General features: G+C 56.6%; 3 protein-coding genes across 4 annotated transcripts in view; 2 read left to right on the forward strand and 1 right to left on the reverse strand.

The window, feature by feature from the left end:
• Positions 1–1,919: 1,919 nt before the first annotated feature.
• On the forward strand, positions 1,920–8,978 carry LOC101545340 (zinc finger protein 764). Of its 2 annotated transcripts, XM_004615880.2 has the most exons (3): positions 1,920–2,184; positions 2,283–2,396; positions 2,957–8,978. In XM_004615880.2, exons 1-3 carry the CDS (start codon positions 1,995–1,997, stop codon positions 3,856–3,858), a joined length of 1,206 nt encoding a protein of 401 aa, XP_004615937.1. In that variant the 5' UTR covers positions 1,920–1,994; the 3' UTR covers positions 3,859–8,978. The 2 variants fall into 2 exon arrangements, with proteins under 2 accessions (XP_004615937.1, XP_054993217.1); XM_055137242.1 differs by lacking the exon at positions 2,283–2,396.
• A 1,897-nt stretch (positions 8,979–10,875) lies between these two features.
• ZNF768 (zinc finger protein 768) lies at positions 10,876–13,532 on the forward strand. Its single transcript, XM_055137241.1, has 2 exons — positions 10,876–11,143; positions 11,423–13,532. Exons 1-2 carry the CDS (start codon positions 11,056–11,058, stop codon positions 13,039–13,041), a joined length of 1,707 nt encoding a protein of 568 aa, XP_054993216.1. The 5' UTR covers positions 10,876–11,055; the 3' UTR covers positions 13,042–13,532.
• Positions 13,533–17,338: 3,806 nt separating this feature from the next.
• The window catches only part of ITGAL (integrin subunit alpha L), a 37,400-nt gene continuing 31,615 nt past the window's right edge, over positions 17,339–23,123 (reverse strand). The window contains exons 26-31 of the mRNA XM_055135686.1: positions 22,274–22,417; positions 22,060–22,113; positions 21,876–21,977; positions 21,523–21,618; positions 20,986–21,096; positions 17,339–18,051 (exon numbers count right to left, since the gene is read on the reverse strand). Of these exons, the coding sequence (XP_054991661.1) occupies positions 17,896–18,051; positions 20,986–21,096; positions 21,523–21,618; positions 21,876–21,977; positions 22,060–22,113; positions 22,274–22,417 (663 nt within the window). The 3' untranslated portion in view covers positions 17,339–17,895. The remainder of the gene's footprint in view (positions 18,052–20,985; positions 21,097–21,522; positions 21,619–21,875; positions 21,978–22,059; positions 22,114–22,273; positions 22,418–23,123) is intronic.

Here is a 23,123-nt window from a genome sequence, read left to right on the forward strand (position 1 = left end):
TGTACAGTCAGCACCCAAAGACCTTCTTTCCAGAGACTTCCATTACAGACAACCAGGCAGTAAGGAAATCCCAAGATGGGAAGACTAATCCCTTTGCTTCATTCTGCAAAGCCCCCGGGATCGCAGAGTTTTGTGCTGAACTCAAGGATAGGCCGACTCAGAACCCACATTCCAGAAGGGAAGAGTGACTGGGGCTGTGAATGAAGTGTTGGGAGAAATCTCGGGGTGCCCCTGCCCCAGGACAGAGGAATCGAACCTGGGCCGGCCGCGTGCAAGGCAAACACCTTACTGCTGTGCTATCACTCCAGTTCCCTGGTCCACAGACAGGTCTATTTGACCCTTTGGAAAGAACTCACACACAAATCAGAGAAACAAAAAATGTTAATTGAATGAACACACAAATCAGAATATAGGGCCCAGAGTTAGTTCAAGGATTAAGGCACTTGCCTTGTACGTGGTAAACCCATACTCCAACAAATTGAAGTAAAAATTCCTGAAGAATTAAAACCAAGCCTGGGGATGAAGAAATAATACAGTAGGTAGGGCACTTGCCTTGCATATGGTCAACGTGGGTTCAATTCTTGGCATCCCATATGATTCCCTGAGCCTACCAGGAGTTAATTCCTGAGCACAAAGCCAGGAGTCAGCACTGAGCATTGCCAGGTGTGGCCCAAAAACCTAAAAACCCCGATCTGGACACATACAAGGCAGTCGCCCTACCCACTTTACTACCGCTTTAATTTATTATTGTAGCGCTGTCCTCCCGTTGTTCATTGATTTACTAGAGCGGGCACCAGTAATGTCTCCATTGAGACTTGTTACTGTTTTTGGCATATTGAATATGCCACAGGTAGCTTGCCAGGCTCTGCTGTGCTGGCGGGATACTCTGGGTAGCTTGCCAGGCTCTCCAAGAGGGACGGAGGAATTGTACCCGGGTCGGCTGCCCGCAGGGCAAACACTTTGCTCGCTGTGCTATTGCTGCAGCCCAATTTATGATTATGATTTGATTATTTGGTGGGCTGGAACGAATAGTACAGCGGGTAGGGAGCTTGCCTTGCACGCGGCCGACCAGGGTTCGATTCCTCCGTCCCTCTCGGAGAGCCCGGCAAGCTCCCGAGAGTATCTCACCCGCACGGCAGAGCCTGGCAAGCTACCCGGGGCATATTCAATATGCCAAAAACAGTAACAAGTCTCACAATGGAGATGTTACTGGTGCCCGCTCAAGCAAATCGATCAGCAACGGGATGACGAACGACGAGTAATTATTTGGTGGCAGACCTTGGACTCAATCCGCAAAGCCAGAGCCTCCCTACTCTTTAATTCTGGGCTGGCTTCACGAAGTCCTGAAAGAGAAGGCCCCAGCATCTCCAGCTCAAACAAGCTTCCGACAGGGACAGAGGCGTTCTTGTTTAGCCGTCACATCAGTGTTCTCCCACCTTTTTTATAGCGGGCAAAATCGGAAATTTCGCAGATCGGCTCACGTGCAGCGTCCTACACACACCCGGCCACAATGGACAAGAGTGTGCGTGTGGAAGGTTTTTTATATGATTTCTGGCGGGCAGCCAAGTCGCAGAAGAGCGCACTGCATCACCCCCGAAGGGCCCAAGCCCAATTATAAACGGTCCAGGGACTAAACGAGCCCGGCCTGGAACTGTGACGGCCAGCGCCGTTCTCTGGGTGGTTGCTGCGCAGCGCTGCACCGGAAGGTGCGAGGCCGTTTACCGGCTCTTCGGCGCCGCGCGCCCACCAGCCCAGGGGCGCAGCCGGCGCTGGGAGGTCTTCCAGCCCGTATAGCCCGCGCCGCCATCTTGGTTGTGGCCCGACGCGCGGCAACCCGGAAGCGAGGCGCCGTCCTCCTACGCGCTTGCGCCGGGGCGAAGGTCACGACCCGTCGCGCCGCCATTTCTACGGGGGCAGCTCCTAACGGTGCGGTTGCCTGCCTTTCCCCGCCGTCCTAGCGGAGCCTCCTGCGCGGGGGTCCCGCGGCGCTGCCCATGGCGCCGCCTCTAGCCCCGCTGCCCACGGGGGAAGCGGACGGGGCTGCGCGGGAGGGGCGGAACCCCGTGAGGTTCGCGGACGTGGCCGTGTACTTCTCCCCCGAGGAATGGGGATGCCTAGCGCCCGCGCAGAGGGCCCTGTACCGGGACGTGATGCGGGAGACCTACGGCCACCTGTGCGCGCTCGGTGAGGCGCAGCCCGCGCGTGCAGTGGGGAGCCCGGGTCGGGGGGCGCGAGTGCACTGAGCGGCTTGGCGGCAGCGCGCTTCCCTGTCCTCTCCCCAGGATTCCGAGGCGCCAAGCCCGCCCTCATCTCCTGGGTGGAGGAGGAGGCCGAGCTGGGGGACCCTGATGCCCGGGATCCGGAGGTGGGAACATGGTCTCCACGAGCAGAGCCAGGTGAAGTAGTGTGGGCGTTGCGGGAACCGCCCCGGGCCTGACCCATCCCATCACTCCCAGTCCACGGGACTGCCTGCCCATCGCTCCCTTTCTGCCATCGCCCCTGGCTTCAGCCGACCAGGGGTAGTGGGGCTGGCGGAGTGCCCTGCCATGCCCTCCCCTCTCCCCACGGCCATCGCAGCTGACCTGTACTTGGCCCAAGCGCCATATCCTCCTTCCTGCTGTTTCCCTGCACTTAGCTCCTCCGCCACAGTCTTTTGCCTTTCTGATTGCTCCCCCAATTTTCTTCTGTGTGCCACAAGCCCAGAACTTGTCCATGTCCCAGTCTTTCTCATCGTCCGGCCTCCTGCTCCCCGTTTTCTCCAGCCCTGCAGTAGAACCATCTGTTCTTCCTACCTTTTCTGTGCAGAGGAAGTCAGGACTCTCCCAGGCCCTGCTGATGCCAGAGACAGTGGTGGGCGGGACCGGTGTCCATGCAGCAGAGACACATCCCCACGTGGGGGTGGGATTCCGGGACAAGAACACACTAGGTGCTGAGCTCTCCCCTTCTCTTCCATTAGATTCCAGGAACAAGGACAAGAAGGGACAGCGAGAAGAAACTGCGGCACCAGAGAAGATCCCCCCTGCTTACACAGAACCTCTTGAGCTGAAGACTGTCAAAACCCCTTCTGCCCGGTGCCCTCGTGGTTTGAAGCAGACCTTGAGGGGCTGTTCGCGGCTCTGCGCCCCTCTCCCTGTCCCGCGGGCAGACCAGCGTCATGGCTGCCACCTGTGCGGGAAGAGTTTTGCCTGGCACTCCACTCTGGTGCGACACCTGTACACGCACACGGGGGAGAAGCCCTTCTGCTGCTCGGATTGTGGCAAGGGCTTCAGCCAGGCCTCCACGCTCAGCAAGCACCGGGCCTTCCACCTGGGGGAGCGGCCCCACCGCTGCCCGGACTGCGGCCGGACCTTCACCCAGCGCTGTAACCTCAAGACCCACCTGCGGGTGCACACGGGGGAGAAGCCCTACCGCTGTGCCGACTGCGGCCGCTGCTTCAGCCAGAGCTCGGCGCTCTGCCAGCACCAGCGGGTGCACAGCGGCGAGACCCCCTACCCGTGCCCTGACTGTGGCCGCGCCTTTGCCCACGCCTCAGACCTTCGGCGCCACGTGCGCACGCATACGGGGGAGAAGCCGTACCCGTGCCCGGACTGTGGGCGCTGCTTCCGCCAGCGTTCGGAGTTAGTAGTCCACCGTCGCACCCACAGTGGCGAGCGCCCGTACCCCTGTCCTCAGTGCGGCCGGTGCTTCAGCCAGAAGTCGGCAGTGACCAAGCACCTGTGGGTCCACAGGCCAGGTGCTGGGGGGCGCAGAGGCCGGGTTGTCGGGGCCATGCCTGGCCCCCTGGCCCCTGGCCGAGGAGACCTGGACCCGCCTGTGGGATTTCAGCACTACCCAGACATATTCCAGGAGTGCGGGTGATGACCTCAAAGGTCAGTAGGCCGGAGGTGAAAATCTTGGTGGTGCCGGAGCTCCAGCGGCATCACAGCTGGACCTGGGTGAAGAGGAGTCTTAGCCCCTCCTCAGGGTGACCCATTGATATTTCACTGTCTAATCTCCCATATTCAAGAAACACCCTTGGATGAATTAGGGCTGAGGAGTCCCACTACACCAGTTACTGGGAAGCAGAGGCCGTATCTGTATCCCTGTGCTGAGAGGATTGAGGTAGAGGAGAACTTATTTTCTCCCATTGTCATTATTACCAGAGTTAAAAAACCAAGGACCTTGTGCTGAATCAGGCCCACAGCTGCCTTTGTACTGTTTTAGGCCCAGAGAGCATTTGTAAAATGTTATGAAATACAGATTATGGTTTAAAAGCTTAGGCCGGGGGCAAAGCAATAGTACAGTGGGTAGGACACTTAGCTTGCATACAACAAACCCAGGTTCAATCCCAAGTGCCCTATATGGTCCCCTGAGCACCCCACCAGTGATAGTGCATAGCCAGGAGTAACTCCTGGGCATCACCAGGCCCCAAAACAAAATTAAGAGGGATGGCAGAGTACAGGAGGTAAGGTGCTTGCACATGGCTGTACCCAGTATGATCACACGCTGGTCCCTCAGAAGTGAGTGAGCCCTAGCAGCACAGGAGTAAGCCCTGAGCACTGTTGGTTGTAGCCCCCCCAAACATTTAAAAATCAAGGAGTTCTAGGGGGCTGGAGCAATAGCACAGCGGTTAGAGCGTTTGTCTTGCACATGGCCGACCCGGGTTCGATTCCCAGCATCCCATATGGTCCCTTGAGCACCGCCAGGGGTAATTCCTGAATGCAAAGCCAGGAGTAGCCCCTGAGCATCGCCAGGTGTGACCCAGAAAGCAAAAAAAAAATCAAGAAGTTCTATATAAAAATCCAAGTTTCTGGCTTGTTTTGGAAAGACCAGGACTTGGAAATGACTTAGGCTCGCCCAGAGAACAGTTGGCAGGAGCTGTCCTGCTAGGGTAGGCGGAATCTGTTCCGTTCAGCACGATCTTATCTCCACACTTAGTTCCGTTCACTCTCACGAACTGCTGGGTCCTGTAGTCACTGAGTTTGCACACCAATGTTTACAGCACTCATGGTGACTTGGGCATTCAGGTAGATAACATGTATATGAAGAGGTGCCAGGAGAGAAGAAAAAGCATGCTGTGTGCTTTCAAAGGTTTAGAGTTCCATCTTGCAGCGTGGCCTGCACTTAAGGAGTAACTTGCTCATAGAGGACAGCCAAATGAAGAGGCAGCTGAATCTTTTGCCCCAAAACAAGTAGTGTTTTTGCCATACTATAGTACCACACTTAGCTGGCCAGCAGTTGCCCAGTTTTTGAAGAAGCGGCTGAGAGTGCCTTTCTGACTTCAGGCCTGCCTGGGTTCCCCTTGTCCCTTAGGCCTCAGTCACCTGAAACCTTACCAAGAGCTCCGTCACATCACAGTTTTGAACCAGAAGAGATCTTCGTTCAGCCGCTGGGACACAGGCAGGACAGCTCAGCAGCTGTCTTTGGGGTTGGGAGTGAGGTGCTGGGGGGCACACCTGGTGATGCTCAGGTTAACCTGGTGGTGCTCAGGTGACCATATGAATGCCAGTGTGCGAGGCAAGCGCCCTACCCGCTGGACTATCTCCAGCCCCTGGGCAACCTGTCTTCACATCACACAGCAAGATCCCAGGGCTCTTAGTTAAGGCCACATCACACTAGTGCTGCTCGCTGGGCTGAGCTGGAGACAGACCAGCTCAGCATCACTCAAGTCCAGGTAAAAGTGACAAAACACCCACATAGCAGCAAGGCAAGAGAAGGCAGCTGAAGGAGACTTGAAGGCAGAGGGGTTAAGCTTACACTTCACGCTAGGTGTCTGTCCGCTCTGGGGGACAAAGGGAGACTAGCCTAGGAGGGTTGGTAGCCAGGCTGAACCTTCTTGGTTGCTCTGCTCTGCTCAGGTTCCCTGAGCGCTTCCTGCTCTGCTTTCAGTCTGTTAACTCCTTTGCGGTCAGGGCCCACTTCATCCATGGAACAGAAGCCGCCAGCCAAGGACAGAGCATGCCCCGTCTCTGGTCCAGGATGTCAGCGAAAAGGAGTCGCTGGAGCTTATGTTTAATGTCCTTACCTTGACCTGCTTTAGCCTCAGGAAGGAAGAAAAGAGGAAGGGATAAAATTTTCAGGAAAAGATACTCGAACTCTCTTGATTCCAACCTAGTCTTCAAAGTCACTTAATCAATACCACCCTCAGTTTTCAGAGCAGATTTCACCGTATCATAATGGGAAAATGTCCAAAAAAGAGGCAACTTGGCAGTAGAAGCTAACTTGGTGCCAGTTTTCAATTCCCTAGAAAAGCCAGTGCACAAACTTCCCGCCCCAAATCTCAGCATTGCCTGAGGAAAGCCCAACTTGTAATACCAGTTAGCACAAACTTGAAAACAACTGGAGCCTCATTAGCTTGTCAATTAGAGGACCCATAATTACCACTTTCTCTAAGTACTTCGAAGTTTGCAAGATTGATTAGGGCCCCCAAAACAGTCTCCACTCTGCTTGTCTTCTTGACCACCTTTGCTTCATTTAATCAAATGTTTTTGGGGCTTCTGGAGCTGTGCTACACCCAGATGGCTAAGGAGGCCACATGGTGCCAGGGATCAAACCCGGGCCCCTGGGCGTGCATACTAGTCCTTAAATTAATTTCTGGTGCCATGTTTGTTTCAGCCTTCATAACTCACTACTTGGCAGAGTGACCAAAGCTAGGGCTGCTTTTTCTCTGCTACCACATGTCTCTGCACCTCAGACCTGGAAGCAGGAAGCCAGGTTTCCTTACTGCTTTGCTGGTGCATCAGGAGAGATCCTTGTCCTTGCCAGATAATGACCAGCCACATGACAAAAATGAAAGATCATGTTCTCAAGGTCCTTGTGGTCAGAGCTGGTAGAACTCTTTCCTTGCACGTGGCTGACTGGGGTTTGATCCTCAGCATCCCATTATAGTCCACCCAGCATCCTGCATGTAAGACAAGTGTCCCTGCAGCATTCCTCAGTTTTTGGCCACACCCAGTGATGCTCAGTTACACCTGCCTTGGCACTCAGTTATTACTCCTAGCAGTGCTTAGGGGACCAGGTGGGATGCCACAGATTAAACTGAGGTCGACTGTGTGCAAGGCAAGTGCCTTACCCGCTATACTATTGCTCCGGTCCTGCAGCATCCTTTTAAAAAGTAACTAGCTGCCTGGGCCCTGTCCCAGCCTGTTGACTAAGTGAAAGAACAGCTGCTCTAAACAAGACGTCATTTTTCAGCTGCTCTTAGTTTTGCCAACATGAGGGTGGATTCAGATTTGCCAGGCCCTGGGGGAGGATTGACTGAGCTGTGCACAGACTCCCATTCTCTGTCCTTTCTAAAGGGGCATGTGCCATGGCTTGGTCTCTTCTGGTCATCTCAAATCTTGTATCTATTGGAGAGTTTCTTGGAAATTTTGGTAGCCCTCTTCGAGGGCTTGACTTCTGTATGCAGTCTGTGAGCAGTTCATGCAGGAACCACTTTCCCTCTGAGCACCTTTGTTTGGGTCCTGCAGTGGGGCCGACTCGACTGCAACATATACTCCACCTTGCACAGAATAACTCAGCCCCAGCGCTGCTGCACACCAACTGATGCAGCGACACAGTGGTGGCCCAAATTGGGACACTTATAGGGCTCCTCCTTAGGACATAATAGAATATGGGCAGTTGGCTCTGCCTCAGATTAGTTGGTGCTGGGTCCAGATGAAAACCTGCGGTTTGATTTTGAATCATTGGCTCAAACATGATGCATGTATGATTGGCATGCAGGAGCCTCAAGTTTGATCCCTGGCACTGCATGGTCTGAGCACCTGGGAGTGCTGAGCAGGAAGAACCCTGAACACAACCAACAATATCTTTCTTTAATTTTTTAATTTTAATTTTTTTTTTTTTTTTGCTTTTTGGGTCATACCTGGCTATGCACAGGGGTTACTCCTGGCTCTACACTCAGGAATTACTCCTGGCGACAACCAACAATATCACCGACAACAACCAGACAACAGCCAAAGACGAAACACTAGTCATAGGCTTCCTAGAGGCTGTCCCTGAGGTGTGCACATGGCAGGTCGGAACCAGCTGCTTTTAGAAAGTCTCTTGCTTAGACGAAGCTGCTGCTGAGGCAGCTGCTGGAGATGGCACCTCTGTGTTAGGAATGCTGGTGTCCGCTCGGAGCTCCGACCCAATGGCTGCTGCTCATGGAGTTTGTGTCCCATGCAGAGTGGGGATCTTTTTTCTGCCAAGGGATTTTTATAGGACACAATTTGTGGGTCAGACAATACAGGCAGAGGGGCTCAAGTAGCCTATAAGATGCTTTCGTGTCTTCTTTGCCATACACCAGGCCAGACCACAAGGTAGAGTCAGTTGGATGTGCTCACCTGGGCGTGCGGGCAGTGGACTGTCGAGCACTGTGGCAGGAGGCTTGGCCACACTTTGCAGGTGTGGCTGCCCTTCTGTCTGACTTCTCTGGTTGGTCAAGCAGGTTAGAAATGAAGGGAAAGTGTTTCCCAAAAGGTTTTTTTTTTTTTTTGCCTTTGTATGTGTGCTTTGGTATGACTAAGGGAACACTCCATATCCAGCTCTTTCCAAAGAGTGTTGGGTGTCCTGCTTGAATTGGACTATGTAGTGCTGACCTCTGGGAGCCATTGTTAGCAAGGACTGCTTGTCTCTTTTGTTTCTACGGAGCATGCGAGGAGATAGTCAGGAATTACTCCTGGCAGTTCTTGGGGGACCATATAGGGTGCCATGGATAGAACCTGGGTTGGATGTGTGCAAGGCAAATGTCTAACCTGTACTATATCTGTAGGCCCACCTTTTGACAGTATTTTTTTCTATTTGGGTCACACCCAGCGGTGCTCAGGGGTTACTCCTGGCTCATGCACTCAGGAATTAATCCTGGCAGTGCTTGGGGGACCATATGGGATGCTGGTGATCGAACCTGGGTCGGCCATGGGCAAGGCAAACGCCCTACACGGTGTGCTATCGCTCTAGCCCCTTGACAGTTTTTTTTTTTTTTTTGGGTCACACCCGGTGATGCACAGGGGTTACTCCTGGCTCTTCACTCAGGAATTACCCCTGGCGGTGCTCAGGGGACCATATGGGATGCTGGGATTAGAACCCAGGTCGGCCGTGTGCAAGGCAAACACCCTACCCGCTGTGCTATCGCTCCAGCCCCCCTTGACAGTTTTTTAACACTTAGATTTCTCCAAATTATTCTCCCCATACCCTAGAAAATGGCAGATGACATATTTTCTCCCTTCACTGTTTTCTTCCCTTCACTTGTCTGAAGGCAACAACACACTATCCATGGCTCCTGCTTCACTCATTCCAGAGACTTTGTCTCATGAATTAAGAACCCACCAAACTAGTTTCAATGGCAAGGATAGAAAAGGGAAAAGAATTGAATTCTATTAAATTGTCTCTCCAGGGCCATTTTTTCCTTAGTTCTAGGAAACTAAGGAAAGTTTCCCTGCTCTCGAGGCAGTGATCCTCAGGTCCCTTCCTCATCAAGGTTCAAGTGAAGAGAAAAAGAGTTCTAAGGCCAGATGGTTCCCGGTCCATTTCCTGCCTCCTAAACGGTATCGTCCTCACCTGAAGGAAATCTAGGATCCTTTGTTTTTGATGCCTGGATGGAACCCAGAGCCTCTTCCTGCCTCCGGGATCCACGGATCAAAGGGGCCCAAATACCGAGTTAAACTCGGGCTATGGGAAAAGAGGAGTGAATAGGCAAGGTAGTAGAAAAATAGAAGTTTCCTCTCTCTGGGAGGAAGCTCTTTAACACCACCTCCTCCCCTGCTCTCTTAGGCTCCTGTGGGAAGAAGGAAAGTGCTGGGTGTGGGGAAGGAAGACCGGGGGAGGAAGGATGTCTGGCCTCAGATCCCTTGGCTTTCATTAATCATAAAGATAAAACATAATGAAGGGTAAATGGGGGCGTGAAAAGTTTTGAAAGCACAAGCCCGCTCCAGGGTAGACGCCAGGTACCAGCCTCCCACTCCCGCGGGCACTACTCTCCGCTGGAAGGTGGAGTCGGCCCTTCAGCCAATCAGAAAGCTGCCTCGCGTTTCCCGGCGACCATTAACGCCGGGCAGTCGGAGCAGTCGAAGCGGCTGGGCTTTGAGAGTACGAGTTTCGCCAGCCAATCGCTGAGCTTTCTCGACGGTTGGGCGGTGCATCTGGAGGCTCGGGGCGGGGCTGTTTCCTTGGCAACGGTCCCGGCCCCCTTGGCGGGGGAAGGGGTGAATATTAGGAGAAGCTGGGACGGGAGGCCGGGAGGACTGGTTTTCGAGCAAGGCGGGGGGCGACCACGGGAACCTCGACGAGCCCAGGGCAAGACGGGCGGTCCGTCCAGGTTCCCGAGGCGCGGCTGAGGAGGACGACGAGGCCCCGCAAAAGAGGGAGCTAGATACCGCCCCCGCTGGCGCCGGGAAGCGTCGCTCCTTCTCTCTGACCTTGGTCTCGCTTGTCGCCTCGCCCTTGGCCACACGTACTGACGGGTTCAAGGCCCGGGGGACAGACAGGTCGGTCCCTGAACCACGGAGACCTAGGACACAGGCACACAAACTTGCCCCTGCCTCTCCCGCCGGCTCCGGGGCGCCCCGTCCTCCCCACACCTCCACGCCTGGGCCATCCAGCCCAGGGTTAATGCCAACGAGTTTCCACCTCCAGTCGTTCCTAGAGAGGCCGCGGCGCTAGCCAGCGGGGGGAACTGGCCGAGGACGGACACTTCCTGTTCGGGGGGAGGGGGGTCGCACAGCCGCAGCCCAGCCCGGGGCTGGGGGGCCAGACTCCGGGGTCTCGGGCTGGGAGCGGCATCCGGGAGCGACTGGACGAGTCGTGAAGACCCTCAGTTCCGAAGCCAGGACGTGCAGGGGGCGGCCTGCGAGGGCCCGAGGGCGAGCTGAGACCTTGTGGGTGGGGGCGGGGCCGCGGGGAGGGGAGGGGCCCGGCGGGCCGGAGAGGCCCGGGGTCAAGACGTCCGGCCTCGGGGCCCGGGGCTGGGCAGCCGGGTCCCCCAAGCGGCGCTGAGCGGGCGGGCGGTGAGGGCCCGGGTCTCGGGGCGCTCAGGCCGGGTCGCAGGATCGTCCGCCGTCACCGCCGCCGCCGCCGCCGCGCTGGGAGCCGGCGGGGATGGAACGGGAGGCGTCGCCGTGGGGCCTCGAGCCACGGGATGTGCAAAGCCCTGACGAAATGGGGAGCCCCGAAGGGTCCCTGAAAGGTGAGGGGGGAAACGCCCCCCCCCCGAGGAGCGTGCCTGGGAGCGGGAGAGAGGGCTGCGGTTGGTGGGTTGGGGGGGCTGGTGGCTCAGACCCCCGGGCCTCGGAGGAGGCGGGGCGGGCCGGTGTCTAGCTCGGGAGGGAGGGGGCACTTCAGCACCTGCACAGGGCCAGCGACCCTGCTCCAGGAGGAGGGGGAGGTTAGTGACAACTAAGGTGGGACCGAGTGACCTTCCAGGCCCCACTCGATCTGGGTTTTCTGTAATTCTCTGATCCTGCAGGCAATAGGAGTGAGAATGAGGAAGAGGAAATTTCTCAGCAAGAAGGCACTGGAGACTATGAGGTTGAAGAGATACCTTTTGGGCTTGACCCCCAGAGCCCTGGGTTTGAGCCACAAAGCCCTGAATTTGAACCCCACAGCCCCAGGTTTGAACCCGAAAGCCCAGGTTTTGAGTCCCGAAGCCCTGGGTTTGTGCCCCCAAGCCCCGAATTCGCACCCAGAAGCCCCGAATCTGATTCTCAGAGCCCTGAGTTTGAACACGGCAGCCCTAGATATGAGCCTCGAAGCCCTGGGTATGAACCGCGCAGCCCGGGGTATGAACCGCGCAGCCCGGGATATGAGCCCCGCAGTCCAGGGTATGAACCCCGTAGCCCGGGGTATGAGCCCCGAAGCCCAGGGTATGAGCCCCGCAGCCCAGGGTATGAATCTCAGAGCCCGGAGTATGAAACCCAGAATGCAGAATTCAAATCCCAGAGCCCTGAGTTTGAAGCTGAAAGTTCCAAATTCCAGGAAAGTGCAGAAACACTGCTGAGTTCTGAGGAAAAGACCCCCTTGAGCATCCCCCTGGGAGGCCACCCCTTGGACTCCTTCACCCAGGGCTTTGGGGAGCAGCCCACAGAGGGTTTGCCTCTGGGTCCGCCCTTTGAGATGCCCACGGGGACCCTGCTGTCTACACCCCAGTTTGAGATGCTCCAGAATCCCCTCGGCCTGTCGGGGCCGCTGCGGGGACCAGGTCGAAGAGGGGGCCGGGCCAGGGGCGGGCAGGGTCCTCGGCCGAACATCTGCGGCATCTGTGGGAAGAGCTTTGGGCGGGGCTCCACCCTGATCCAGCACCAGCGCATCCACACGGGGGAGAAGCCCTACAAGTGCGAGGTGTGCAGCAAGGCCTTCTCGCAGAGCTCCGACCTCATCAAGCACCAGCGCACCCACACGGGCGAGCGGCCCTACAAGTGTCCTCGTTGTGGCAAGGCCTTCGCTGACAGCTCTTACCTGCTTCGCCACCAGCGCACTCACTCTGGTCAGAAGCCCTACAAGTGCCCACACTGTGGCAAGGCCTTCGGCGACAGCTCCTACCTCCTGCGGCACCAGCGCACCCACAGCCACGAGCGGCCCTACAGCTGCCCCGAGTGTGGCAAGTGCTACAGCCAGAACTCCTCCCTGCGCAGTCACCAGAGGGTGCACACCGGCCAGAGGCCCTTCAGCTGCGGCATCTGTGGCAAGAGCTTCTCGCAGCGCTCGGCACTCATCCCGCATGCCCGCAGCCATGCCCGGGAGAAGCCCTTCAAGTGCCCTGAGTGCGGGAAGCGCTTCGGCCAGAGCTCGGTGCTGGCCATCCACGCCCGCACCCACCTGCCGGGCCGCACCTACAGCTGCCCTGACTGCGGCAAGACCTTCAACCGCTCCTCCACGCTGATTCAGCACCAGCGCTCGCACACGGGCGAGCGGCCCTACCGCTGCGCCGTCTGCGGCAAGGGCTTCTGCCGCTCCTCCACGCTGCTGCAGCACCACCGGGTGCACAGCGGGGAGCGGCCCTACAAGTGCGACGACTGTGGCAAGGCCTTCTCCCAGAGCTCCGACCTCATCCGCCACCAGCGCACCCACGCGGCCGGCAGGCGCTGACCGGGCCCTCTGGGGACCTGGAGGGTGGACCCAAGAGAGGGAGGCAGGGAGCTCTCGAACCCTTCGGAGAGGATGGAGGAGAGTGGGGGAGTCAGGTGCTGGGAGGAGCGGGGCCAGGGTGCTGGGAGTAGGTGCAGGAGGGAGGCCAGGCAGGCAGCAGGAGACATCGGAAAGAGGTGGGGATTGCTGGCCCCGGCATCAGCCTGCCCCCCCCCACGGGTGCCTGACTTGGCAGAGTGCTAAATGGGGGTGGGGGGAGGGGGGGGAGGGTTGCGTCAGTCATTAGTGTGGGGGTAGCTTAGATTGGTAGCTGCTGAGAACCTCTCGTGGAGTCTGGAAGAAGGGGTAAGAGGGCAGGCGGGTGGAGGGAGACCCGGGGGACCGGGCCTTTGAGTGCAAACCTCGCCTTCCTTGTCCTACTCAGACTTTGGAACCCCTGAATTTGAGTTCAATAAAAGCCCTTATGTGATAAAAACAACGTGTCCTTAAAATGTGTGCATGCCCTGTGCCCTGGGCAGTGAGAGTCATAGGGTGATCCCATGGGCCTTGGCGACAAAGAGCTTTATATTCAGTTAATCTTCCTAGACGGCGGCTCAGACCTGGCCGCGTCCACCAAGTTCACGTCTACTGTGAATCTGCACCCACGCGGGCTCCCCGAGACGTGAGGAAACCCTACTCCGTGATCCCTTCCCAAACACGGTTTGTCTTTGGACCAGAAAACACCCTAGTTCGCACATCCAGGCCTTGAACCCGAGTCCCACCCTTCCTGCTTCCTAGCATGAAGATGCGCCGCTCCCTGCCCCTCACACCTGTACCCCAGAACCTCCAGCCACTACTTTGTACAGGTGCTAACAATTGCAAGCCCACGGGGAGGCGGCCATGTAAACCTGGCAGCTCTCGCCTCCCACACCATCTTCCCAGACTGGCCCGAACCGGCCACAGCTCTGCCACCCGCTTAGGACCCCTGGGAGGGCCAGTGGATGGGACCATCCCACCACTACTTCGCCTTTCCTTGCCAGTGCCGTAAACCTCCAACATGGCCCTTCAGGAAAGGATGGGAAATGGGCCGTCAGAGCCTGGGGATTCTGGGGCCTGTTGGGATCTCCATGAGAAAGAGGCCACACAGTATGAGACAGCTGGTGAATAAGCCTCTTTCACAGCTGAAAAAAATGGAGCTCAGCGACCTGTCCTGTGAGTGTACAGCCAAGATGGCCCAGTTGGCTGTGCCCCTCCGTGCCCCCTGCAGGCTCGGCAGGGCACTTGCAACTGGTCTGGCTTCGATCCCAGCACCCTATAGCCTCTCCAGAACCCACCAGGAGTAATCCCTGAGCACAGAGCAGGAGTCAGCTTGTGTCACCATTTGGTGTGGCTCCAAAACACAAAGGAAACTTTTGCACACTAGACACATTTTTGTACAGACAGCCTACCATACGGTTTCAAATATGAATAGACTCCAAATTTCACTTAACAGTTTATCTGTGTTGAATAGAATTGTATTTGACTACCTGACCAATATTTAATTTTAGGCATTTACTTAGACCTTTCTTCAGTTTTGTTTTCAGCAGAGATTGGGGGGTGGGTGTTACTCCTGGCTCTGCACTCAGGGGTCACTCCTGCTGGTGGGACCATATCAGATGTCAGGAATGAACCCGGGTTGGCTGTGTGCAAGGCTTACCCACTGTGCTATCTCTCTGGCCCATCTTTGATTTTTACTTCTATTCTTTGGTCTTGGGGCCACACCCTGCTGTAGTCAGAACTTACTCCTGATTCTGCTCTCAGAGATCACTCCTGTCAGGCTTGGGGGACTATATGGGGTCCTGGGGATCAAACTGGAGTTAGCTATTTGCAAGGCAAGTTCTAGCCACTGTACTATCCCTCTGGCCCCTTTTGATTTTCAGGAAGTGCTCAGGGGTTACTACCAGCGCAGTGCTTGGGGCTCGCTCCTAGTGGTACTCAGGGGACCATGTGGTGCTGGGGATCAAACCTAGTCACTCTGAACTATTTCTCTGGATCCCAAAACATTTATTTCAATTATGCAATTCAGCTTTCCTATTTTGTTTTATTTTGCACTTTTTTTGGGGGAGGGGGCATTGGGGTTTGGCCACACTGGCAGTGTTCAGGGGTTACTCCTGGCTCTGCACTAAGGAATTAATCCTGGCGGTGCTCAGGGGACCATATGGAATGCCGGGGATCAAACCCAGGTGGGCCATGTGCAAGGCAAGTGCCCTCCCCACTGTACTTAGCTCCAGTCCCTCTACTGTGTTATCTCTCCAGCCTCCTCCCAATCATTCTAAACTTGAATATCCACTTTTTTTTTTTAGTGTCCTGGAATATCACTGCCTCAGAATTCCCTGACACATGACAGCTTCTCCATCAGCCTTCAATCTGTTTCTCCTGCCTTAATTTTCAACCGCCTGACCACTACCTGAATCACAGTCCTGCTTATTATTTTTGCAAAGCAGAGCCTCACACATGCAAGGCAAATGCTCCATTACTGAGCTACCTCTGTGTGCGTGTGTGCATGTGTGTGCGTGTGTGCATGTGTGTGCGTGTGTGTGCATGTGTATGTGTGTGGTGGGCCACATCTGGTGGTGCTCAGGGTTTACTCCTGTCTCTGTGCTCAGGGATCCCTCCTGGTAGTGCTGGGGGACTGTGTGGTGCATGGGATCAAATCAGGGTCTGCCACATGCAAGGCACCTTCCCCGCTGAACTATCTCTCCAGCCCCTGTTTTCCCACTGGCGTGGAGCTCTGTGAGGTAAGCACTTACCTGCTGGTCTCACACCGTACAATAGGCCCCAACACACAACATTCAAGAAACACTTGAGAGTGAAGGGAACAGTTCACGAGACCTCCACTGCATGCAGAGTCCTGCCAGGGAACGTTTCTCTGGGAAAGTGGGCCTCGCTCTTGATGTCTCGCTTGTGGGCCAGCCCCATGGTCCCCGGGGCTTGTGGGAGGTGGTCTGTCTAGTGTGATAGAGCTGGAGAAGCAGAAGCTGAGAGAGATGGTTCTGGGCCTGATCGGCCAACCTCAGGAACCATCCCTTCCTTATTCCCTGGTGGCAGAAGAGAGCCGCTGGAGGCCTCTGCTGGTGCAGGACCCAGCAGTCTTCACTACTTAATAGCCCTTCCTGTTGACCACAAGAGGGCAGCAGTGACCAGCCCCTCAGACCAGCCCTTCTAAAGGTGGGGCCTGAGGGTCAGGCCCTCCCGTCCCTAGGAACAGGGATGTCAGGTTCTCAAGAACAGCGAATCCCCAGGGCTCCTCTATGCTTCCTTCATTCTCTCTCCTTGCTTCTGGGTGGGTGGGGGTGGGGGTTTGGTGGAACCATGATGTCAAGAACTGGTCAGTCTGTGAGGGTCATCCATTGTGGCGGAAAAAGAAAGAAAAGAAAGATAAAGGAGAGCTGCCTGGTAAAATGGTGAGAAAAAATTGTTCCTTTAACTGAGCAGGCTAGGGGCTGGAGCGATAGCACAGCGGGTAGGGCGTTTGCCTTGCACGCAGCCGACCCAGGTTTGAATCCGAGCATCCCATATGATCCCCTGAGCACTGCCAGAAGTGGTTCCTGAGTGCAGAGCCAGGAGTAACCCCTGTGCATTCCCAGGTGTGATCCAAAAATAAAATTAAAAAAAAAACTGAGCAGGCTAGCACAAGAACATCACAGAGTCGGGCTGGTTCACATCTATTGCATGAATAGATGCAAGAACCGTGCATGGTGGGGGCCCAGTGGGGGTGATGAATCCTGGGCGACTGGGAAAGCCTGAGCCCGAGACACCTGAACATCTTCTCACAGACTCAGGGAAGTGGTGTCAAGCACCTAGTGTGTGCTGGGCTCTGCGGTCTCCGCCATCCCCGTGAATGGGACAGGAGGGCCCCTACACTCCTGGGCTGGACGGAAGATAGGGCCACGAGGGAAATCATTCCACACTGCACAGATGTGGCTGGTTCTATGTGGTCAGCAGGGCAGATGGGAACCCTGCAGCCGGGGAGAGGGAGCACGGGGAGTCGGGGTGGAGCAGAGAGCAGAGCTCAGCAGGGAGGGACACGACGGGGGCGGAGGCCAGCGAAGGTGGGTTTGGGAGGCACTTTAAGAGCACTGGGTCACTCACGTGCTGGGGAAAAAGGCAGCTGATATAGAGAAGGGAACACCTAGTAGAGGATGTTGGGAGGACCCATTTGAGTTGAAAGATGCGCGCCGAAAGTAGACTATAGACCAAACATGATGGCCTCTCAATATCTCTATTGCAAACCACAACACCCAAAAGGAGAGAGAACAAAAGGGAATGGCCGGCTACAGAGACAGGGTGGGTGTGGGGGATGGGATGGGGGTGGTGGGAGGGATACTGGGAACATTGGTGGAGGAGAATGGGCACTGGTGGAGGGATGCGTAAACAATCACCGTATGACTGAAATGCAAACACGAAAGTTCATAAGCTTGTAACGTTGCCTCCCGGTGATTCACTAATAAAAATTAAAAAAAAAAAAAAGAGCAATGGGTCAAAGAGCAAGGGGGGGTGGGCAGCCTCATTGTAGTGACACGGTTAGACGAGTTTTGGGGCCGCGGGCAGGACGTGGGAGTTGGAGGTCTTGGCAGGTGTGAGGGCCAGAGGGCAGGGGTGAGGTGGGGGGAGGTCTTGAGGGCACTAGCTTCTCCAAATCTAGAGCTGACGTCTTCTCCTCAGAGCACACTGCGTGGGTCTGGGGGGGAGACAGGGCTCCCCTCTCCCGGCCCATCCCTCAGGGCCTTCCTTCAGCCTGCGACAGAGGCAGGCAGGAGCGCCCTGTGAGAGAAGCGAGCAGGCCAGGGAAGGCCAAAGGCACTGGCCAGGCGCGCGGGCAGCGCTGGGCTGGCCTCAGGCTTCCTCTCCTTCCGGGGCCTTTTCCCCCGGTAGGAGCTCAAGGTTCTCCTCCTTCGGGGCCGGCGGCTCTGAGTCTGCCTTGGGGAGCCCATTCGGGGTGTCTCCATTTGCTTCCATCATCTCCTTCAGATTCCGTTTGAAGAAGCCAACCTGTGGGAAGGCAGAGTGTGAGCGAGCCCCGAGGCGCCCGCCCCGTCACATGGAGCACAAAACAAGGGGGTCCATGGGGTGGGCGGAACCTGCACACGGGTCCGTTCTACCCGCCGAGGGGACACTGCAGACACCACCGCCTCGCATCGAGACTGGGCTGAGGAGTTTAGCTGCCTGTCTGGTGAAACCAGGTGCAACTATTCTTCGCTTCAGGCGGGGAAGTCAACTCTACTTACTTATTTATTTTGGTTTTGGGGCCACACGTGGAGATGCTCAGGACTTACACCTGGCTCTGCATTCAGGAATTACTTGTGGCAGTGCTTGGGGGGTGGGTGCCGGGAATAGAACCTGGGTCAGCCACGTGCAAGGCTAGCGCCCTACCTGCTGTGCCATTGCTCTGTTCGGGGAATTAATTCTACAGAACATTAGGACTGGGCTGGAGAGCCGGCTCGAGGCAGGTACATGTGTTTCACGGGCAGCGCCTGATCTATCACGACCTTGAGCCATCCCTGAACACTGCTGGTGTGGCACCCCCTCCCAGAAAAAAAAAAAGACTAAATCTTGCCCTTTGGACTTTGGACAAATGTTGGATGATCTCACACATATGTGGTGTATAAAGAAGCAAAGTAAAAAGGCTGGAGCATAGGACAGTGCGGGCTTGTATGCGTCCCACTGGGTTCGTCCCCCCGCATCCCATATGGTCCCCCGAGCATTGCAAGAAGTAATTTTTTTTTTGCTTTTGGGGTCACACCTGGTGATGCACAGGGGTTACTCCTGGCTCTGCACTCAGGAATTACCCCTGGCGGTGCTCAGGGGACCATATGGGATGCTGGGAATTGAACCCGGGTCAGCCGCGTGCAAGGCAAACGCCCTACCCGCTGTACTATTGCTCCAGCCCCCACAAGAAGTAATTCTTAAGTGCAGAGCCGGAAATAACCCCAAGCATGGCTCGGTATAGCTTCCCCTTTGCCCCAACAATAAAAGAAAAAAAAAAAAGCAAGCAAGCAGAAGGGCTGGAGTAATAGTACAGCAGCTAGGGCGCTTGCTTTGCTGCCGCTGGCCTGTGTTTTATCCCTGGCACCTCATATGGTCCCTGGAGCCTGCCAGGAGTGATCTCTGAGCACCAAACCAGGAGTAAGCTCTGAGCACAGCTGGGGGTGGCTCCCAAACAAACAAACAAAAAAGAAAAAAAGCTGAGAGCATGTGGAAGGGCTGAGTTCCATCCCTGGCACAGCATGGTCCCAGAGCCAGCTGGGGGTGACTTCAAAGCCAGGAGTAGCCCCCCAACGCTGCCAGAAATGGCACCCCCAAAACAAAACCAAACTAACAGCAAAAGAAACAAAGCAAGGGAAAGACTGTTGAACGGGAACAAGTCCTTGGACTGCAAAACTGAGGTCAGCAAGCGGGGAGAAGAGGGCCGGGGGCTCAGGGTGGCGGGGGGGTGCGGAGAAAGCAGGCTAAGGCCAGGCAGGGGAGCAGTGGGGGGTCTTTGGGGTGCTGGGGTGCACTAACTCTGTACTGCAGGCATGGGCATGAGCTCTAGATGAATCCATGTTACCTCAATAATAAAACATCAAGAATAACCTGAACCCAGAAGACTATAAACAAAACGGTTATTAAGGACAACTCCGGGTTGCAATAGGAAGAAAGTTTGATTTTACAGTTTCTCTTTTCTGGAGGATTTGGTTTTCCCCGTGGAACATCTTCCCTACAACACTCCCAGTCTGGCTAACTTCTGCTCATCCTTTCAATCCCACCCCAAGACCACCGCCCTGGGGAGGCCTTCCAGGACTACACTCCCTTCCCCTCCCCTCCACCTCCCCCCTCCGCAATCAGGTCTCCTGTTCCAGCCTCAGCACATACAGGCCTCCAGGAGGAGCCTTCTCCCTTTTCTCTGTGCCCTGCGGTGCCAGGCAGTGCACCACAGTCAGACTGTGACTAACTGGTGCCAGACTGGACCCTCGTACCAAGGTCCCTTCCCCCCTCTGATGGCTGAGTCCTGGCTCGGCTCTACTGGGGTCCGAGGTGGGGGTGGGGTGGAGAGTTATAGGGTGGGAGTCTTACTTCCTATGTGGGCCCTGTGCCCTCTATCCGGAGGGAGTTGAGTTCCTTTCTCTTCTTCCTCCCTTCCTCCTTCCCTCCTTCCTTCCCTCCCTCCCTTCCTTCCCTCCTTTCTTCCTTCCGTCCTTCCTTCCTTCTCTCCCTCCTTTCTTCCTTCCCTCCTTCCTTCCCTCCTTCCTTTCTACCTCTCTCTCTTCCCTCCCTCCTTCCTTCCTTCCTTTCCCCCTTCCTTCCTTCCTCCCTCCCTCCCTCCTTCCCTCTTTTCCTTCCTTCCTTCCCTCCTTCCTTCCCTCCTTCCCTCCTTCCTTTCCTCCTTCCTTCCTCCCCTCCTTCCTCCTTCCTTCCTTTCCCCATTCTTTCCTTCCTCCCTCCCCCCCTCCCTCCTTCCCTCTTTTCCTTCCTTCCTTCCTTCCTTCCTTCCTTCCTTCCTTCCTTCCTTCCTTCCTTCCTTCCTTCCTTCCTTCCTTCCTTCTTTCCTCCCTCCCTCCCTCCCTCCTTCCCTCTTTTCCTTCCTTCCTTCCTTTCTTCCTTCCTTCCTTCCTTCCTTCCTTCCTTCCTTCCTTCCTTCCTTCCTTCCTTCCTCCCTTCCTTCCTTTCTTTTTTTCTTCCTTTTCACCACACCCAGTGGTGCTCAGGAGCTACTCCAGGCTCTGCACTCAGGAGTCACTCCTGGTGGTGTTTGGGGGACAGTATGAGGTAGCAGGGGTCTAACCAGGGTCTGCCCCGAGCAAGGCAAGTGCCTAACTCCTGTCCTGTTTCTCTGGGCTGGAGGCTCTTTCTACTCTTGTCTCTGATCATCTCCGTACTCTCCTCCCAGACTCCAGCCCCACCTCCCCAGCCCGGGAGATTCAGCAATACCCCTTATTCCCTCACCTTGTAGAGCACCCCGAAAATCAGCAGCAGCACCAACAGCCCCCCGATGGTGCTCAGCACGTAGAGGTAGAGCATTTCCTTCTCGTATATGATGTCAACCTTCATGTCGACCTGGGGGAGGGTGGGGTGGGGGTGCAGGGAGGAAGCTGTGCCCCCTCGCCACTTCCTGGAACTCCAACTCCAGCCTTTCCCACTTGGACTATACCTGACCCTGACTCAGCCCAGACCCCCCACAGCTCCTGGAGTGACCTGGCAGCCCCCCCACCCCCGTCCTTGCCTCAAGCCCTTAAATGGCTCTCCTCGGCCACAGATGACCAGGGCCAGCATCTCAGCTCTGTGGGCAGAATCTTCTAGAAGCTGACTTCTGCTTGCCTTCCTAACTCCAGCTCCCCGTCACCCCTGTGCTTCCTGCTCTTGACCCGAGTGGCCGCCTCAGCCGGAGGCCAGCCTGGGCTGCTCTCTGCCTAGCGCCGTCTGTGGCTCCACCTGATCCCTAGCCTCCCCCTTCCAGATCCTTCTCTCGCAGAGGGCATCTACCTGGGCCAGGGAGGCGTTGCTGCCATAGAGGTGGAAATACTTGGTGCTGTTGAAGGAGACGAAGACGGAGCTGCAGAGGCTGAGCATGGCGGAGTCCTGGGGGGCCGGAGAGGGGGGCGGGGGCGTCAGGCCAGAAGGATCCGGGAGCCACTGAGTGCTGCCACCCCATGAGTCCCGGGAGCAGCTGAGAACGGGACCTCAGGTCCCCACCTCCGCTCAGTTCCCTCCTGGGACACTCTGAGGTGCGACTCCTCATGGGCAGAGTTTGTCTCTAAAGCTCAGGGTCCCACAGGCCCAGCTCTGCCCCCCAGCTGCAGCATGGGGGGTGTCTGCTGCCCGAGGACGGGCACTACCTTGATGTCCTCCTTCAGCTCCAAGGTGCCCGTCACTTGCAGATAAAGCTCCTTCTTGGAGGCCAGCGGGCAACGGAGCTGGACTGATGACAAACAAGGCTTCTGGGAAGAAGGAAGGCGGAGGAGCGGGGTTGGGGACTGTCACCCTGGACTGTCACCCGCTCCCCCAGCCCACAGGCCGCACCTCAGGCAGGCTGAGCCTCGTGAGTTCCTCCCGGTGGCAGCGGAGGGCAGAGGCCTGGGGAGAGGAGTGAGACGGTCAGTGAGCTCAGAGCTGGGCCCCCCGAGAGCTGCCCGTTCCTCCCCACAAGCCTGGGGACCCCAGTTCTTCCCCTCACCCCCCAGGTCCCTCAGGAGTCCCCGTCCTGGCTCCCTGCTCATTCGTGGGCCCCGCAGACCTGCTCGCCTGCCCGCGTCTGCACGCTCCACGTCTGCCTGATGAGCCTCTCGCTCTGAGGCGCCGGGACCCGCACCAAGGCCTCCAGGGCGGGCGTTTGCTGGCTGCTGGCAGAATCCTCCCCTGGCACGGGCAGAATCCTCACCTGGCACGTATAACAGAGGGCTGCAGAGCCGGCCCCCCGCAGGCCTCATCCGGGGCTCAGACCACCTCAGGGCCGCGGGGTGCAGCCTCCGAGCCCCGCAGTGCAGGCGCCACGGGCTTTCTTGGCACCTCCGCAGCTCAGCTGCCGGCCACAGCGCCCAGGCCCGCTTCCTCCTCATGGCCAGCCCTGGCCAGGTGGCTCCGGCCTCCTGGGCTGGGGCCCTCTCAGGAGGAAACCGTTTCCTCCACAGAAAAATGGAATGACTGGGCTGGAGCGATAGCACAGCGGGTAGGGCATTTGCCTTGCACGAGGCTGACCCGGGTTCTAATTCCCAGCATCCCATATGGTCCCCTGAGCACCGACAGGGGTAATTCCTGAGTGCAGAGCCAGGAGTAGCTCCTATGCATCGCCAGGACCCAAAAAGAAAAAAAAAAAAAAGTGGAATGACTCTCCACTGGGCCAAAGCCTGCTCAGCTCTCTGGGACGCCTCTACAAGCCCAAGGGGACTCAAATTTTTTTCTTTTGGGGTCACACCCGGCTATGCACAGGGGTTACTCCTGGCTCTGCACTCAGGAATTGCTCCTGGCGGTGCTCGGGGGGGCCATATGGGATGCTGGGAATCGAACCCGTGCAAGGCAAATGCCCTACCCACTGTGCTATCGCTCCAGCCCCAAGACTCAAGTTTTACCCTCAGGCCACCATCCGC

This window comes from Sorex araneus, chromosome 4, assembly GCF_027595985.1.
Source record: "Sorex araneus isolate mSorAra2 chromosome 4, mSorAra2.pri, whole genome shotgun sequence".
NCBI lineage: Eukaryota > Metazoa > Chordata > Mammalia > Eulipotyphla > Soricidae > Sorex > Sorex araneus.

Bases quoted from the DNA above. Each gene is read 5' to 3' on its own strand.
- LOC101545340 (XM_004615880.2), top strand. From the start codon at position 1,995: ATGGCGCCGCCTCTAGCCCCGCTGCCCACGGGGGAAGCGGACGGGGCT. The intron at 2,185-2,282 runs GTGAGGCGCAGC...TCCTCTCCCCAG, and splicing joins CGGCCACCTGTGCGCGCTCG to GATTCCGAGGCGCCAAGCCC. The intron at 2,397-2,956 runs GTGAAGTAGTGT...CTCTTCCATTAG, and splicing joins GTCTCCACGAGCAGAGCCAG to ATTCCAGGAACAAGGACAAG.
- ZNF768 (XM_055137241.1), top strand. From the start codon at position 11,056: ATGGAACGGGAGGCGTCGCCGTGGGGCCTCGAGCCACGGGATGTGCAA. The intron at 11,144-11,422 runs GTGAGGGGGGAA...CTGATCCTGCAG, and splicing joins CCCCGAAGGGTCCCTGAAAG to GCAATAGGAGTGAGAATGAG.